The sequence below is a fragment of the Chiloscyllium punctatum genome, chromosome 24, assembly GCF_047496795.1.
Source record: "Chiloscyllium punctatum isolate Juve2018m chromosome 24, sChiPun1.3, whole genome shotgun sequence".
NCBI classification, from domain to species: domain Eukaryota; kingdom Metazoa; phylum Chordata; class Chondrichthyes; order Orectolobiformes; family Hemiscylliidae; genus Chiloscyllium; species Chiloscyllium punctatum.
The window spans coordinates 86,564,701-86,581,458 of record NC_092762.1 but is presented as its reverse complement, the minus strand read 5'-3'; the positions used below and the strand labels follow the sequence as shown (position 1 = coordinate 86,581,458).

The window sequence follows — 16,758 nt, the reverse complement described above, 5'->3', positions numbered from 1 at the left end:
TGTATTGGCCCCCATACGCCAGGAAGAACCTGCCTGCTTTTTCTTTGAAATAGTGCCATCAATCTCTTACATTGAACTGAGCTGGCAGATGAAGCTTTTGTTTAAAACATCTTGTATGAAACGTGGTGTCTCTGACCGTGTAGCATCGCCTCAGCCCTGGTGTGTCAGCTTATGGATGACTGGCATTAATTTCAGACTGAGATGAGGAGAAATTTCTTTACCCTGTAGAATTCTCTGCATCAGACAGAGACTGAGACCCAAACATTGAATATTGTCAGGAAGGAGTTAGATATGGATCTTAGATCTAAAGGGACCAATGGGTATGAGGATCCGCTGTGCTCATATTGAACAGTGAAGCAGATACAAAGGGACTGAATGCCTGTTCTTGAACCTATTTTCTGTGCTTCTAACAGTTTAGTGTCGAGGGGCTTTGAGTGTTCCACTTCATAAAACTGTGGATCAGGTTTTAAAATTCACACTTTGCGCTTGGGAATGAGTTGAAACTGGAATCTACCACACATCCTATGGTTTGGATCATTGACATGGGTCTGAAAGGGTTAATACTGAGCCGAAACATAAGCACCACTCACTGTAATGTTGTCATATGGCCTTGTGGGAAGAATAGTTTAGGATTTTTGAGTAGGGGGAGCCTAACATCGGGGCCTCATTAAAGTCTATGTAACAACACCCATCATAAGAAAGGAACCTGAAACTGGTTACTAACATGCTCTGTATCTTGTTTCTGTTCACAAAGGTGTCTTTTTCTATCTATCTATATGTATGTAAAAATACTTAAAAGAAACATAAAGGGAGGCTTAAGGGCCCTCTTGTGCTACAGTGGTACAGTCCCTAAAATAAATGTACTGAACAAATCGGGGCCCTCTTCCTTTTAAAAAAAAGAAAAAAAATCTATATTTTGTTATCAACACAAGACTCTTCTAGTTAGACCAAGGAAGAGTTTTTTCTGTTTTGTAGTGGACCAATCAGACCCTGTAGGATTCTATATTTAAAGAGATTGGTGGAAACAGCTTCTACAGCCATATGACAGGCTGGGATGTGTGAGGGTTCGGGAGAAGGAGCTATTGGTGAAAACCCTTCGAGGCCCATTTCATCTGACCCATGAGTCACTTGGTCACGCTGATAGCTTGGCCACCAAGAGTTTCATGCTGGATGTCACTGGTATCCTCCCACTGACAACCGGACTGCACAGAATAGCAACCGCACCATCAGCTTCTCCCAGTCAGCTCTCGTTAGGTTGAGGGGACAGAGACGACTTTTGGGCACCACAGGAGCTAGGGTTTATTATCACCCTGCCAGTGATATTTTGATTTGATTTAGATACGTTTCCATTGACCATGGGTGGCACAGTGGCTCAGTAGTCAACTCTCCTGCTCCTCTGATGCTGCGTGACCTGCTGTGCTTTTTCCAGCTCCAGACTTTATCAACACTGACTTGCCAGCATCTGCAGGCCTCACTATCTCCAAGTCACTGAAAATGCTCACCTTTTCTTCTGCACAACTTAGTTGTGTAGCCCTCAGTCTTGTTTTTGGGAATTAGTTTAGCTCAGTTGGCTGGATAGTTGGTTTCACAGAACAGTATGATACCAATAGTATGGGTTCATTTCCTATCACTGGTTTGAGGTTACCATGAAGGACTCTTTCTCAACCTTTCCCTCACCTGAGTTCTGGTGGCCCTCAGGTTAAATCACCACCAGTTGCTTCTCTCTAATGAGACAGCAGCCCCTATGGTTCAGTAAGACTATGGTGATGCACACAAGTCTTGTTTTTATTAAGTGCTTGGAAATACGTTACAATGGAATTTCAAACATATTCTCCCCCAGTGCACTTTCCGATAAATTGTGAGCATTTTAAAAAGAACCTTCCACAAATTATAGGATTCCATCTGATTCATTACTCTGAGAGAGATTGCTGGGAGAAAGGGAGCACTGCAGATGCTGGAGATCCTCCAGAGTTGAGCGTGTGGTGCTGGAAAAGCACAGCCGGTCAGGCAGCATCCGAGAAGCAGGAGAGTCAACGTTTCAGGCATAAGCTCTTCAGCAATCTGTGTCATTAGTCTGTCAGAGATTGCTGGCCCACTTCCCTTCAGCAGCTCCTCAACAACCTTCCTCGATCATGGAACAAGTCCACATCAAAGTTGCATCATTTTTCTGCAATCATTTGATTGTTTTTTTAAATTAATCTGTTCAGATGTGTCATGATACACGCTTGGAGCAGGTGGGACTGAAGCACAGGCGTCCTGGTCCAGAGCGAGGAATGCAGCTGCTGCACCACAAAATGTTACCAGCATTGGAGGGATTGAATTATAAACCTTATAGAGGTTTGTAAAATGGTCAGAAGTGTAGATAACTTAAATGGCAGGTGTCTTTTCCCCAGAGTGGGGGAGTTCAAATCTAGGGGCCATATTTTCGAAGAGAGAGGAGAAAGATTTGAAAAAGATTTCAGGGGCAACTTTTTTACACAGAGAGTGATTCATGTGTGGGTAGTGATGGATGTGGGTACATTTAAAATGCTTAAAAGACATTTGGATATGTACATGAATAAGGAATGTTTGGAGGGATATGGGCTAAACGGAGGCAGGTGGGACTAGTTTAGTTTGGGATTATGGTCGGCACGGACTGGTTGGATCGAAGGGCCTGTTTCCATGCTCTATGACTCTGTGAGAGGCTGGATAGGCTGGGATGTTTTTCACAGGAACATAGAAGGTTGAGAGGTGACCTGATGGAGGTTTATAAAATCATGAGGGGCATGGATAAAGTAACTAGCAAAGTTCTTTTCCCCAGGGTGGGGGTAGCGCAAAACGAGAGGCCATAGGTTTAAGGTGAGAAGAGAAAGATTTAAAAGGGACCTGAGGAGCAACTTTTTCACACAGAGGATGGTGCATATGTGGAATAAATATCCAGAGGAAGTGGTAGGGGTGAGTACAGTTACAACATTTAAAAGACATTTGGACAGATACATGAATTAGTAAGGTTTAGAGGGAAATGGGCCAAACACAGACAAAATGGGCCTAGTTTAGTTAGGGAAATCTGGCTGGCATTGACATGTTGAACTGAAGGGTCTGTTTCCATGCTACACATCTCTAAGACTGAGCTCTTTACCTGCATTAGGTACCAACACAAAGAATATCTCACGCCTGTGGTGAGTGCAAAAGTTCAGTAAAACATTCACGGCATGAAGTTGCTTTGGAACAAGGCTGAAGTAGAAAGGTTGGAGGTCACGACAGAAAGTGTTAGCAGAAATTTTTCAACAGAAACTTCAGGGAAATCAATTTTACCCCAGATTCAGTGAAAGGGATTAGGAGAAGCCCTGAATAAAATCAGGCTATTTGGTTCATCCAATCCTCAAGGTGCACTCTGTCCTATCCAGCCATTTAATCTCCCACAGCTAATGTTCACTTTTCCCCCTTTTCTCCCACTATTTCATCTTGAAAGTTCTATACAAATGCTGTCCAAACGTCAAAAGTAGTCAGGAAGGTTGTGGGAATACAGCAGACTCAGGATTGCCCTGATGGTGCTGTCCTGGAGCTGGGATCTCCGTTATAATGGTGTGCCATTGGCATGCTCCAGTGCCTTACGAAGACACGCCACCTTCTCCTCCAGGGCTTGAGTTTGAGTTGCCTGCCGTTCACACATAGTGCTCGCCTGTGACTCCAGCTTCCTCAGCTGGCTCTCATACTTCCTCTTGGCGTTTCTGTAGGCTGTCGACATGTTGCTGCATCACAGAAACGAGAGCTTTCATCAGATTGTTACTAATCCAATCATCGATTGTAGCAACCTCACTAAATGCTGTGTAAAACCCGCGGAAAGTCGACCCAGAAAGTGAATGGGAAGTCGGTCTTTATTCTGAGGGGATTGGAATGTAAAACAGTGGAAGTTATAAGATTGGATACATCTGACCGCATCCCGAGTAACTGGCTGCAGTTTTAGGTCCCATTCCTCAGGACTGGGGGCAAATCCTGACCTTGGTCGGGGGTGGGGGGATCCACTTAGGTTCCTCAGAATGGTCCTGGGGTTAAAAGGGTTAAATTGAGAACAGGTTTTTTTGGACTGACTTTGAATAATCTTGGATTAGGCCACACTCAGAGTATTGTGTTCATTTATGCTCACCATATTACGGGAAGGATGTGGAGGCTTTGGAGAGGGGGCAGAAGTGGTTGGTAATGAGCTGTAAGGAGAGGCCCGAAAAACTCGGGGGTTGTTTTCTATGGAGCGGTGGAGGCTGAGGGGAGACTTGATAGAAGTCTATAAAACTATGAGATGCTCAGCTAGGGTTGAGGGTCAGAATCTTTTTCCCAGAGTTGAAACGTCTAATACAAGGAGGCATGCATTTAAGGGGAAAGGGGGAATGTTTAAAGGAAATGTGAGGGGCAAGACCTTTTACACCGAGAGTGTGACAAACACGCTGCCAGGGTCGGGGATGGAGGTAGATACGATAGGGGAATTTAAGAAACTTTTCGATAAGCACATGAATATACAAGGGAAGGATATGGACCAAGGGCAGGCAGAAGGGATTAGTTTAATTTGGCAGCATGTTCAGCACAACATGATGGGCCAAAGGGCCTATTCCTGTGCTGTACTGTTCGATGTTCTATGCTTTCCCACCTATTTTTATATCATATACAAAATTGGCTATAGTACATCCACTTTCCCTCATTCAGGTCATTAATATAGATTGTAAATAATTCTGGCCCTAGCACACTGATCCCTATGGCACTGCACTCATTATGGATTGCCATCCTGAAAATATACCCCTCTCCTAACCCTTGGTCTTCTATCATTTAGCCAATTCTCTAGCCGTGCCAGTTTGTTATCCCCAATACCATGGGCTCTTCTCTGATTAAGCAACTTTATGTGCAATGCTTCGTCAAACACTTTTTGGAAATCCAAATATATTACATCCACAGCTCTTTCCTGTGTGTTACCTCCTCAAAGAATTTGTCACGCAAGATTTCCCCTTCATGAAGCCATGCTGACTCTGCTTGACCATATCACGTATTTGTAAAGGCTCTACTGCTACATCCTTTATAATGGACCCTCTCACATTCCCTGTGACAGATATTAAACTAACTGGTCTATTGTTGCCTTTCCTTCTGCCTCCCTTTTTGAGTAAAGGTGTTACATTGGATGCTTCCCAACCCTTGGGACTATTCCAGAATCTAAGAATTCCCAAAAGAATACTACCAGTGCATCCAATATCTCTATTGCTACTTGCTTTAACATCCTAGGATGCATCCCATCAGGTCCAGAGGACTTATCAACCTTCAAGCTCATTAGTATTCCTAGTACCTTTTCTTTATTGATAATTATTGTATTTATTTCCCTTTCCCTTTTGTCCCCAGATTGTTTAGTATTTGTAGAAAGCTACTCATTCTGTCTCCTGTGAAGACAGATGCAAAGTATTTACTCAAACTCTCTGCCATTTCCTTATTTCCTGTTATTATTTTCTCTATGGAACCAATGTTCAATTTGGTTTCTCCCTTACTTTTCATAAATTTAAAAAAAACTCTTATGATCTATTTTTATATTACTTGCTTATTTACCCTCAAGGTTTGTTTCCTCCCTCTTTGTTTATTATTGGCTATTTTTTGTGGCTGTTAAAACTTACCCAATCCCTTGATTTACCTCTGACCTTTGCCACACTGTATGTTATTGCCTCTCAATTTGATATTATCCATAATTTCCTTGCTTAACCATGGTTGGTTTATCCCCTATATAGAATCCTTCCTCGCTGGGATATATCTTTGTTGTGAGATGTGAACTAGTTTCTTAAACATTTGCCATTTATCTTCAACCATATTTTATGCTAAACTGCTTTCCCAGTCCACTCCAGCCAGCCCCTCCCCTGTCCCTATGTAATCAACTCTTATTTAAGTTTAGTATAGTTATTTCTGACCCAGATCTCTCACTCTCAAACTGCTAAATTCTATCATGTTATGATCACTGTTTCCTAGGAGATCTTTTACTCTGAGATTATTTATTATTTAATATGCTTCACTCCACATTACCAGCACAAAATAACCTGATCCATGGATCCACAACATTTTGTTCTTGCAAACTATTCCAAGTTCTTCTTCATGGAAATCTCTACTAATTTGGTTTTCCCAGAACACATTAAGATGAAGGTCATCAATGATTAACATCTTTCCAACATGCCCTAATTATCTCCTGATTATTTTCTGTCCTACTGTGTAGCTATTATGAAGGGGCCTAAGGACTATGCCCACCTGTGTCTTCATTCCCTTTGTTATTTCTTATTTACACTGATAAGGATTTTACATCTTCCAGTCGAAGGTCATTTTTTGCTGTTGTATTTATTCCATCTTGTACTAACAAAGCTATCCCACCAACATTTCCTTCCTGCCTGTTCTTATGAAAAGTCACCCACCCTGACTATTTACTTCCAGCTTTAATCTCCTGTAACCATGTCTCCATAATGGTTACAAGATCCTACTCACTACCCTCTCTATTTGTGCTGTTATTCCACATACTTTGATTTGTATATTATGTGCATTTAAGTAAAGAGTCATTAATTTATCCTTTTTATCACCTTCCCCTCTCCCCTGACTCCATTTGCTGCTTTTTAAAAATCTTTATACACCCTGTCCCTTCCTTCCCAAAATGAGGTATCCGTACAACAATAGTTACCCTGTAATACCAGTGGGTCCCTTTGTTATGTAATTGTACACATTTCCCCGCCCCCGTTCGAAACAGTTTAAATCATCCTCTACTCCAGCTCCTCGTCTTATTGAGCTCAATAGAAAAACACTCACCATTCCTCGCTCAGGTCCTGGGATCTTCCTCACCAAAATACCCACACCCAGAGCGCTGTCACACACCAGTCCATTTAAACTTCAATGGCCCTGTTTTCACGCATACCTGTATGTTTTCCTCAGCTCACTGGCTAGTTCCTCAGACTGAACCTTCTGTGTATGATTGCTTCTTAGCAGCTTCTCCAGTGATGTCACCAGCACCTCAGCCCGTTCCCTCAGTTGATTTTGTCTGTGAGGCAAGTCACATCAATTTGAATCCTTTCACAAACAACAGGTTTGATTACAACATTGGAACTTGGTGAATGGGTTTCCTAAACACCTTTGAGAAAGGTTACTGTATCCCAACACTGTCCCATCAAACACTCCCAGAAGAGGTACAGCACAGTTAGATGCAGAGTAAGGCTCCCCATCAAAGTAGCATCTTTGATACTAATCTTCACTCCACATGATACCAAGAAATGGCTTGAGGCACCTCTGGATACTGCAAAGGCCGTGGGCCCTGACAATGTTCTAGCAGTAGTGCTAAAGACTCAATGTTTCAAAATTAGCAATGTCCTTATCCATTTGTCACTCCTCTGATACTATAGCAGTCCATTTCTAAATGCAGCAAGACCCGCACAACATCCAGATACAGGGTGATCAGTGGCAAGTAGCATTCATGCTCGTCAAGTGCCAGGCAATGATGTCTACAATAAGAGAGTATCTAACCACCATCCTTTGACACTCAATGGTGTTACCATCACTGAATCCCACACGACTGACATCTTGGGGGGTTACCATTGACCAGAAACTGAACTGGAGTTAGACAGCACCTTCCAAACCCATAACCTCTACTATCTACAAAGAAAAGGGCAGCAGATACATGGGAACACCACCCCCTGCGAGTTCCCCTCTGAGCCACTCACCATCATGACTTGGGAATATATCCTTGTTCCTTCAATGTTCCTTCTCTGGGTAAAAATCCTGAAATTGTCTCTCTAAGGGCATTGTGGGTCGTCCAACAGCACACGGGCTGCAGCGATTCAAGTAGGCAGCTCACCCCCACCTGCTCAAGGGGCAACTAGGGACAGGCAATAAGTGCTGGGCCCAGTCAGCAACATCCATGTAATTCATAATGAATTTAGGAAAAAAGCATATTCCAGAGGCTCTCTGCTTCCTTGGAAATGAAATACCAACATTCCCCCTAAGATTTCACACTGATTGACATGAAGACACGTTGATTTTGCTTCTGGAAGTCTGTGCCACAGTAAAGATTTGTGAGAATGTAGGATCCTACCCACCATTCAGTCTGTTGTTTAAACTCCTGCCTCCCATTGCTCCTAGTCTGTCCCACTGGCATAATTTATCAAGAGACACACTTTTTAATGAGTTTATAAAGTCCTGTGCAGTCACTTTTTGAGTATATTGTGTACTTACCGAGTGGAAGCAGCAGTGAGCTCTGACTCCAGTTGGTCACTGGCCATTGTAAGCACATCTGGCTCTGGTGCAGTTTCCTATAAATGGAGCAGAGTCAATTAGCTCTGATTTATTTTTGTAGTTTCTCTCTCCCCCTGCCCCTTGGGGTATGATCTCTTGTTGATATCCACTGGACCTCCAATCCCGGCAGTTTGTCAAAGTGACCGGATTTTGTCTGTAAGCCCACAAGTGGCAGGATCTCTCCAAAGAAGCATCAAAGCCTCAGACTGAAACCCTGACACATTGCAGAAGGTGGTGACTGGACAGTGGTCAGGAGCAGGAATACTGCCGTCCTATTAATAAGATGCCTGTGCACTGACAGGTAACTCTGCTGTTGGACATACCTCCTTGCTGCAGACTGCGGTAGGTTGCTGCTGTGGACAGTCATCTCTCTCCACTTGCCAATGTGCAAGGAGTAGGATTGCAGCTTCCTCCTGGGACTCCTGTAATCGCAGCCTCTGCTCCAGGTCCCTCTTCTCCCTCTTAACCCAGCCCAGCTGACCCTTCAGCCACGCCATCTCATCCTGAAGAGCCATCAGACAGGAACAGAACAACAGACTGTTAAGGTATGATTAGCTGTTTCATAACAAGTTAAACTCCATTCCCCTAACCTATCCACATCCATTTGTAAATTTCTGATTTCTTACTTTCCCACCTATTTCAGTGTCACCTAGAGGCTGGGAGAGAGACTGGAGACGCTGGGATTGTTCTTTTTAGAGAAGAAAATATTGAGACATTTAATAGAGACATTTTGCACATTGGTCAAAATTCTCAAGGGAAATCTGATGGAGTAAATAAGGGGAAATTGTTTATTGTGGCCTCTTGGGGAGGGTTGTGACCAGAGGGACACAGATAGAGAACAATCAGAAAAAAAGAATCAGAGGCAGCGATGAAGACAAGTTCTTCCACCTCAGTGGGCTGCTGTGATCAGGAATGTTCTGCCTGAAAGGATTCAGTAATACTTTTCAAAACAGGAGTATGGGGAAAGCTATGGGGAAAGAGTGGGTGAGTGGGAACCAGCACAAGGGGCTGAATAGCCTCCTGTTGTAAGAGTCTACAGTTGGGTGGCATGGTGGCACAGAAGTTAGCACTGCTGCCTCACAGCGCCACGGACACAGGTTCAATTCCCGCTTCAGGCAACTGTCTGTGTGGAGTTTGTACATTCTCCCCATGTCTGTGTGGGTTTCCTCCGGGTGCTCCGGTTTCCTCCCACAGGCCAAAGATGTGCAGGTCAGGTGAATTGGCCGTGCTAAACTGCCCATAGTGCTAGTGCATTAGTCAGGGTGAATGTAGGGGAATGGGTCTGGGTGGGTTGCTCTTCGGAGGGTTGGTGTGGACTTGTTGGGCCGAAGTGTCTGTTTCCACACTGTAGGGAATCAAATCTAATTCAATAGGTTTGGGAGGAGGCTATTGAGCCCCTTTAGCCAGTTCGCTCACTCAGATCGAGGACGGCTGACCTGAAAATTAATTCCCTCACCTGCTTTGGTTGCCTAACCCTTACTGCCCAACAAAAGTCTCCCCAGGGGTTCTCACCCTGACAGTCAGGAGTTCCTGCAGCACTTCCTTCTTCTCCATCTTATGTTGACAGACTGTTCTGGGTGACTGTGCACTGATCCCAGGGACAAGCAGACCCCGTACTGCTGCTCCAGACTCCCAGCTTTGGGACATTCCCTCGCCGTATCGCTTCAGGTAGGCTGGTATGTCTCCCACTTCCAGAACAGTTCGCATTACTGCAGCGTGGCTGCCTCTGAGCCTCACAATGTCTCCTCTCAAACGATTTGTGCTGTTGTCCCCTTCCGGCTCCCCAGCGAGGCTGAAAGACCCACAGGTTACAGCATGAGAATGAGGGGCTGGAGTCTTCAAATCCTCTCTACCTTTAAACAGGACAATGGAGGTTCAGCTTTCTTCCTGCACTAACCCCATTTCCCTGAATTCCACCGGACTTCAGAAACCTATTGATGTCTGTCTCAAACATACTCAATGCCACAGCCTCTATCCTCTCCTGGGACAGAGAATTCCTAAGGTTCTCAACTCTGAGGGAAGAACATTCTTCTCAGCTCAGTCAGAAATGACACATATTTTGATTCCGAATTGCTGTCGATTCCCACATGGGGGAAGACCCGTTCAGAATCTACCCTGATCATCTCTCATTTTTCTCAACTCTGGGAATAATGGGCCCAGTCTGCTTGATCTGTCCCCAGAGGATAATTCGCTCAACCTAGGAGTTAGCCCTAGTGACCTTAGGACAATTATTATTTCCTGTCGGATCAGGAAATCTCCCCCCAAAATGCTGCTGAAGCCAGGAATGAGTGGGAAATTTCAAATCTGTGATTTTTGTATTTGTTGTTAAGAGAAAGATTTTTTTTTTTTATTCATTCACAGGATGAATAGGCCAGCATTTATTGCCCATCCCTACTGGCTCAGAGAGCATTTGAAAGTTAACCACATTGTTGTAGGTCTGGAGTCATATATAGGCCAGACCAGGTAAAGTTAGCAGTTTCCTTCCTTAAATGACATTAGAGAACCAGATGGGTTTTTCCAACAATCAACAATGGATTCATGGTCATCATTAGACTCTTAATTCCAGATTTTTATTGAATTCAAATTCCACCATCTGCCGTGGTGGGATTCGAACCCAGGTCCCCAAAACATTACCTGGATCTCAGGATTAACATTCCAGTGATGGCCACTAGGCCATCAACTCCCCATTTACCATGTAAATTGTTGAGACACCTCATATTTAACCTCACCTGTGCTGTGTGTATTCAGTTGGACCCTGGTGATGATGATCAGTGTTTGGTAAATCAATACTGTGAACATCCTCAGCTGCTTCCCCTGCACCTTCCCCCAGCAATCCTTCCATATCCTTCCTGCCAAATCGCCCACCTCTGTCCACACACCGGTTTGCTGAAGACAAGGTTGGAGAAGTAATTAGTCACGACTGACCTTCCAGAACCATCCATGATCCACACTCAGTAAGTTACATTTATCTGATAGACAACAAAAGCAGAAATTGCTGGAAAAAACTCAGCAGACTAGATTAGATTAGATTATCTTGTAGAATCTGTGGGGAGAGAAACAGAGTCAATGCTCCAAGTCTAATTACCCTTCTTAACTGCTGGTAGCTGGGAAAAGGTTGGTATATTTGCTGAAGATGGGGGGGGGGGGGTGGAGTAAACAGTTGGTGCAGAGGGAGCCCAGACTGACTGAAAAACACTGGGGCAGATTAAGGAATGGGTAAAGGTAATGGGGAAATGAATAGCTGCTAATGGGGACCAATGCCTGCCATTTCAACACACCACCTTGTTCCCTGGCCAACATCTCTGTCTCAGGCTTGCTGCAGTGCTGCAAGGAAAGTCAGTGTGAGCTGGACGACCAGCACCTCATTTCCCGCTTGGGAACCCTGCAGTTTTCAGGACTCAACATTGAGTTCAGTCATTTCCAGTCCTGTGCACCTTCTCCTGTTTCCTTGCCCAAGAACCCTACACCCCAGGCCTTGTGATCACATGGGGTACTACCACACACAGGGCAAAAGTGGGTACTACAGATTCTGGAGATCAGAGTCAAGATTAGAGGAGTGCGGGAAAAGCACAGCAGGTCAGGCAGCACCCGAGGAGCAGGAGCCCTTCATTACTCCCACACACAACCTATTGTCAGCCACTAATGGTCCCCATTAGCAGTTATTCATGGTCCTGGGCTGACCTTCGGTAATTCCTTTGTCTGCTCAGCTGTTTTTCTCTCTTTCTGGGCTCCAACTCCACCAGTCTGCAGCTCCACCATTTTACTCAGTTCCACTTACGTTTCTGGTGATTATGATTTTCTTGAGCTCCTCCCTCCTTTCTATTTTGTGATTTATTGCTGCTTCTAGCAAGTTACTTGCACCCTCTATAGTGAGGCCCTGCTGAAAAGTATCCATCAGATATATTGGCTCTTTCCTTATTTCCATTGTTAATTCTCCAGCTTCGCTTTCTATATGCTCTGAGTTTGCTTTGTTGATACTTCTTCGAGAAACACTTATTGCCTGTTTTACATTTCTGTCTTGCTTTCCCTCATACTCCAATTATTCCCTTTTTATTAATTTTCTTAGTCACTCAGCCAATCTTCTGACCTACGATTGATCTCTGCACAATTATATAATTGCCCTTTTAGTTCGATACTATCTTTAACATTTCTTGTTAATTGTGAATTGTGGGTCTGTCCTTTGGAATATTTTTCACTCATTGGACTGTACCTATTCTGTGTACAGATTAGATTAGATTAGATTAGATTACTTACAGTGTGGAAACAGGCCCTTCGGCCCAACAAGTCCACACCGCCCCGCCGAAGCGTAACCCACCCATACCCCTACATCTACATCTACATCTACATCTACCCCTTACCTAACATTACAGGCAATTTAGCATGGCCAATTCACCTGGCCTGCACATCTTTGGACTGTGGGAGGAAACCGGAGCACCCGGAGGAAACCCATGCAGACACAGGGAGAACGTGCAAACTCCACACAGTCACCTGAGGTGGGAATTGAACCCGGGTCTCTGGCGCTGTGAGGCAGCAGTGCTAACCACTGTGCCACCGTGCCGCCCACTACAGTATTCTGAAATATCCCATTGGTAGGTATCAGAATGAATCAGGGACTAAGGGGGAGTGAGTGCACGTTCTCAGAGTCCGCTGGAGGGGAGTGCGCAGACCAGATTTACAAAGATGGCTCAGGAATGAGAAAGTTCAGTGAGGAGGATGGATTGGGGAGGTTGGGACTGTTCTCCTCAGAGAGAAGAAGGCTGAGAGGGGATCTGATAGAGGTTTTCAAAATCATGAATGAACAGGGTAGTGTGGATAGGGAGAAACCGTTCCCGCTTATAAAAGGGACATGAAGCAAGGGGTACAGGCGTTTCACAAAAGAAGGAAATATGATGTGATAACAGAACTTTTCCAGACAGATCTAAAACTTGAAGTTCTAAATTGGAGAAAGGCCAATTTTGATGGTATTAAGCAAGAACTTTCGAAAGCTGATTGGGGGCAGATGTTCGCAGGTAAAGGGACGGCTGGAAAATGGGAAGCCTTCAGAAATGAGATAACGTGAGTCCAGAGAAAGTATATTCCTGTCAGGGTGAAAGGGAAGGCTGGTAGGTGTAGGGAATGTTGGATGACTAAAAAAATTGAGGTTTTGGTTAAGAAAAAGAAGGAAGCATATGTAGGGAATAGACAGGATAGATCGAGTGAATACTTAGAAGAGTATAAAGGAAGTAGGAGTATACTTAAGAGGGAAATCAGGAGGGCAAAATGGGGACATGAGATAGCGTTGGCTAACAGATTTAAGGAGAATTCAAAGGGTTTTTACTAATACATTAAAGACAAAAGGGTAACTGGGGAGAGAATAGGGCCCCTCAAAGATCAGCAAGGCGGCCTTGGTGTGGAGCCGCAGAAAATGGGGGAGATAATAAATGAATATTTTGCATCAGTATTTACTGTGGAAAAGCACATGGAAAATATAGAATGTAGGGAAATAGATGGTGACATCTTGAAAAATGTCCATATTACAGAGGAGGAAGTGCTGGATGTCTTGAAATACATAAAAGTGGATAAATCCCCAGGACCTGGTCAGGTGTACCCAAGAACTCTGTGGGAAGCTAGGGAAGTGATTACTGAGCCTCTTGCTGAGATATTTGTATCATCGATAGTCACAGGTGAGATGCCGGAAGACTGGAGGTTGGCTAACGTGGTGCCACTGTTTAATAAGAAGGATGGTAAGGACAAGCCAGGGAACTATAGACCGGTGAGCCTGACGTCGGTGGTGGGCAAGATGTTGGAGGGAATCCTGAGGGACAGGATGTACATGTATTTGGAAAGGCAAGGACTGATTAGGGATAGTCAACATGGCTTTGTGCGTGGGAAATCATGTCTCACAAACTTGATTGAGTTTTTTGAAGAAGTAACAAAGAGGGTGGATGAGGGCAGAGTGGTAGATGTGATCTATATGGACTTCAGTAAGGTGTTCAACAAGGTTCCCCATGGGAGACTGTTTAGCAAGGTTAGATCTCATGGAATACAGGGAGAACTGGCCATTTGGATACAGAACTGACTCAAAGGTAGAAGATAAAGGGTGGTGGTGGAGGGTTGTTTTTCAGACTGGAGGCCTGTGACCAGTGGAGTGCCACAAGGATTGGTGCTGGGCCCTCTACTTTTTGTCATTTATATAAATGATTCGGATTAGAACAAGTCAACATGGATTTAGTAAGGGGAGGTCGTGCCTGACAAACCTGTTGGAGTTCTTTGAAGAGGTGACAAGTAGGTTAGACCAGGGAAACCCAGTGGATGTTATCTACCTAGACTTCCAAAAGGCCTTTGATAAGGTGCCACACGGGAGTCTGCTGAGCAAGGTGAGGGCCCATGGTGTTTGAGGTGAGCTTCTGGTATGGATTGAGGATTGGCTGTGTGACAGAAGGCAGAGAGTTGGGATAAAAGGTTCTTTTTCAGAATGGCAGCCGGTGACAAGCGGTGTCCGCAGGGTTCAGTGTTGGGGCCGCAGCTGTTCACATTATATATTAATGATCTGGATGAAGGGACTGGGGGCATTCTAGCGAAGTTTGCTGATGATAGAAAGTTAGGTGGACAGGCAGGTAGTACTGAGGAAGTGGGGAGGCTGCAGAAGGATCTAGACAGTTTGGAAGAGTGGTCCAGGAAATGGCTGATGGAATTCAATGTGAGCAAATGCGAGGTCTTTCACTTTGGAAAAAAGAATACAAGCATGGACAACTTTCTAAACGGTGAGAAAATTCGTAAAGCCAAAGTACAAAGGGATCTGGGAGTGCTAGTTGAGGATTCTCTAAAGGTAAACATGTAGGTTGAGTCCGTGATTAAGAAAGCGAATGCAATGTTGTCACTTATCTCAAGAGGGTTGGAATATAAAAGCAGCGATGTGCTACTGAGACTTTATAAAGCTCTGGTTAGGCCCCATTTGGAGTACTGTGTCCAGTTTTGGTCCCCACACCTCAGGAAGGACACACTGGCACTGGAGCGTGTCCAGCGGAGATTCACACGGATGATCCCTGGAATGGTAGGTCTAACATATGAGGAACGGTTGAGGATCCTGGGATTGTATTCATTGGAGTTTAGAAGATTAAGGGGAGATCTAATAGAAACTTACAAGATAATACATGGCTTGGAGAGGGTGGACGCTAGGAAATTGTTTCTGTTAGGCAAGGAGACTAGGACCCGTGGACACAGCCTTAGGATTAGAGGGGGTAAATTCAGAACAGAAATGCAGAGACATTTCTTCAGCCAGAGAGTGGTGGGCCTGTGGAATTCATTGCCGCAGAGTGCAGTGAAGGCTGGGATGCTAAATATCTTCAAGGCAGAGATTGATAAATTCTTGATGTCACAAGGAATTAAGGGCTACGGGGAGAATGCGGGTAAGTGGAGTTGAAATGCCCATCAGCCATGATTGAATGGCGGAGTGGACTCGATGGGCCAAATGGCCTTACTTCCAGTCCTATGTCTTATGGTCTTATGGATGCGAGCATAAGAGGTATAGTTAAAAAGTTTGCAGACGACACCAAAATTGGAGGTGTAGTGGACACCGAGAAGTGGCAGACGGAGTTTAATTCAGATATTTGCGAGGTGTTGCATTTTGGGAAAGCAAATCTTGGCAGGACTTATACATTTAATGGTAAGGTCCTAGGGAGTGTTGCTGAACAAAGAGATCTTGAGGTGCAGGTAGATAGGATAGTGAAGAAGACGTTTGGTATGCTTTCCTTTATTGGTCAGACTATTGAGTACAGGAGTTGGGATGTCATGTTATGGCTGTACAGGACATTGGTTAGGCCACTGTTGGAATATTGCGTGCAATTCTGGTCTCCTTCCTATCGGAAAGATGTTGTGAAACTTCAGTTCAGAAAGGATTTACAAGGATGTTGCCAGGTTTGAAGGATTTGAGCTATAGGGAGAGGCTGAACAAGCTGGGGCTGTTTTCCCTGGAGCGTCGGAGGCTGAGGGGTGACCTTATAGAGGTTTATAAAATCATGAGGGACATGGATAGGATAAATAGACAAAGTCTTTTCCCTGGCGTGGGGGAGTCCAGAACAAGAGGGCATAGGTTTAGGGTGAGAGGGGAAAGATATAAAAGGGACCTAAGGGGCATAATTTTCACACAGAGGGTGGTACGTGTATGGAATGAGCTGCCAGAGGAAGTGGTGGAGGCTGGTACAATTGCAACATTTAAAAGGCATCTGGATGGGTATATGAATAGGAAGGGTTTGGAGGGATATGGGCCGGGTACTGGCATGTGGGACTAGATTGAGTTCGGATATCTGGTCGGCATAGACAAATTGGGCCAAAGGATCTGCTTCTGTGCTGTACATCTCTATGACTCTGAGTCAGGGGCTAGAAGGCGCTATCTAGAAATGTGATGGAGGTGGCTTCAACTGATCCATTTACATAGAAACAATGTACAAGAAGATAGAGTGAAGGCAGCAGAATGGCACTAAGTCATGATGCTCATTGGCAGAGGTAATGGGC

The 16,758-nt window shown here is 44.5% G+C and overlaps 1 protein-coding gene across 2 annotated transcripts in view; it reads right to left on the bottom strand.

The window, feature by feature from the left end:
• Positions 1 to 1,520: 1,520 nt before the first annotated feature.
• The window catches only part of ushbp1 (Usher syndrome 1C binding protein 1), a 33,800-nt gene continuing 18,562 nt past the window's right edge, over positions 1,521 to 16,758 (bottom strand). For both annotated transcript variants that reach the window (XM_072594408.1, XM_072594409.1), the window contains exons 10-15: positions 10,995 to 11,151; positions 9,778 to 10,057; positions 8,589 to 8,768; positions 8,206 to 8,282; positions 6,896 to 7,018; positions 1,521 to 3,731 (exon numbers count right to left, since the gene is read on the bottom strand). In XM_072594408.1, the coding sequence (XP_072450509.1) occupies positions 3,557 to 3,731; positions 6,896 to 7,018; positions 8,206 to 8,282; positions 8,589 to 8,768; positions 9,778 to 10,057; positions 10,995 to 11,151 (992 nt within the window). In that variant the 3' untranslated portion in view covers positions 1,521 to 3,556. The remainder of the gene's footprint in view (positions 3,732 to 6,895; positions 7,019 to 8,205; positions 8,283 to 8,588; positions 8,769 to 9,777; positions 10,058 to 10,994; positions 11,152 to 16,758) is intronic.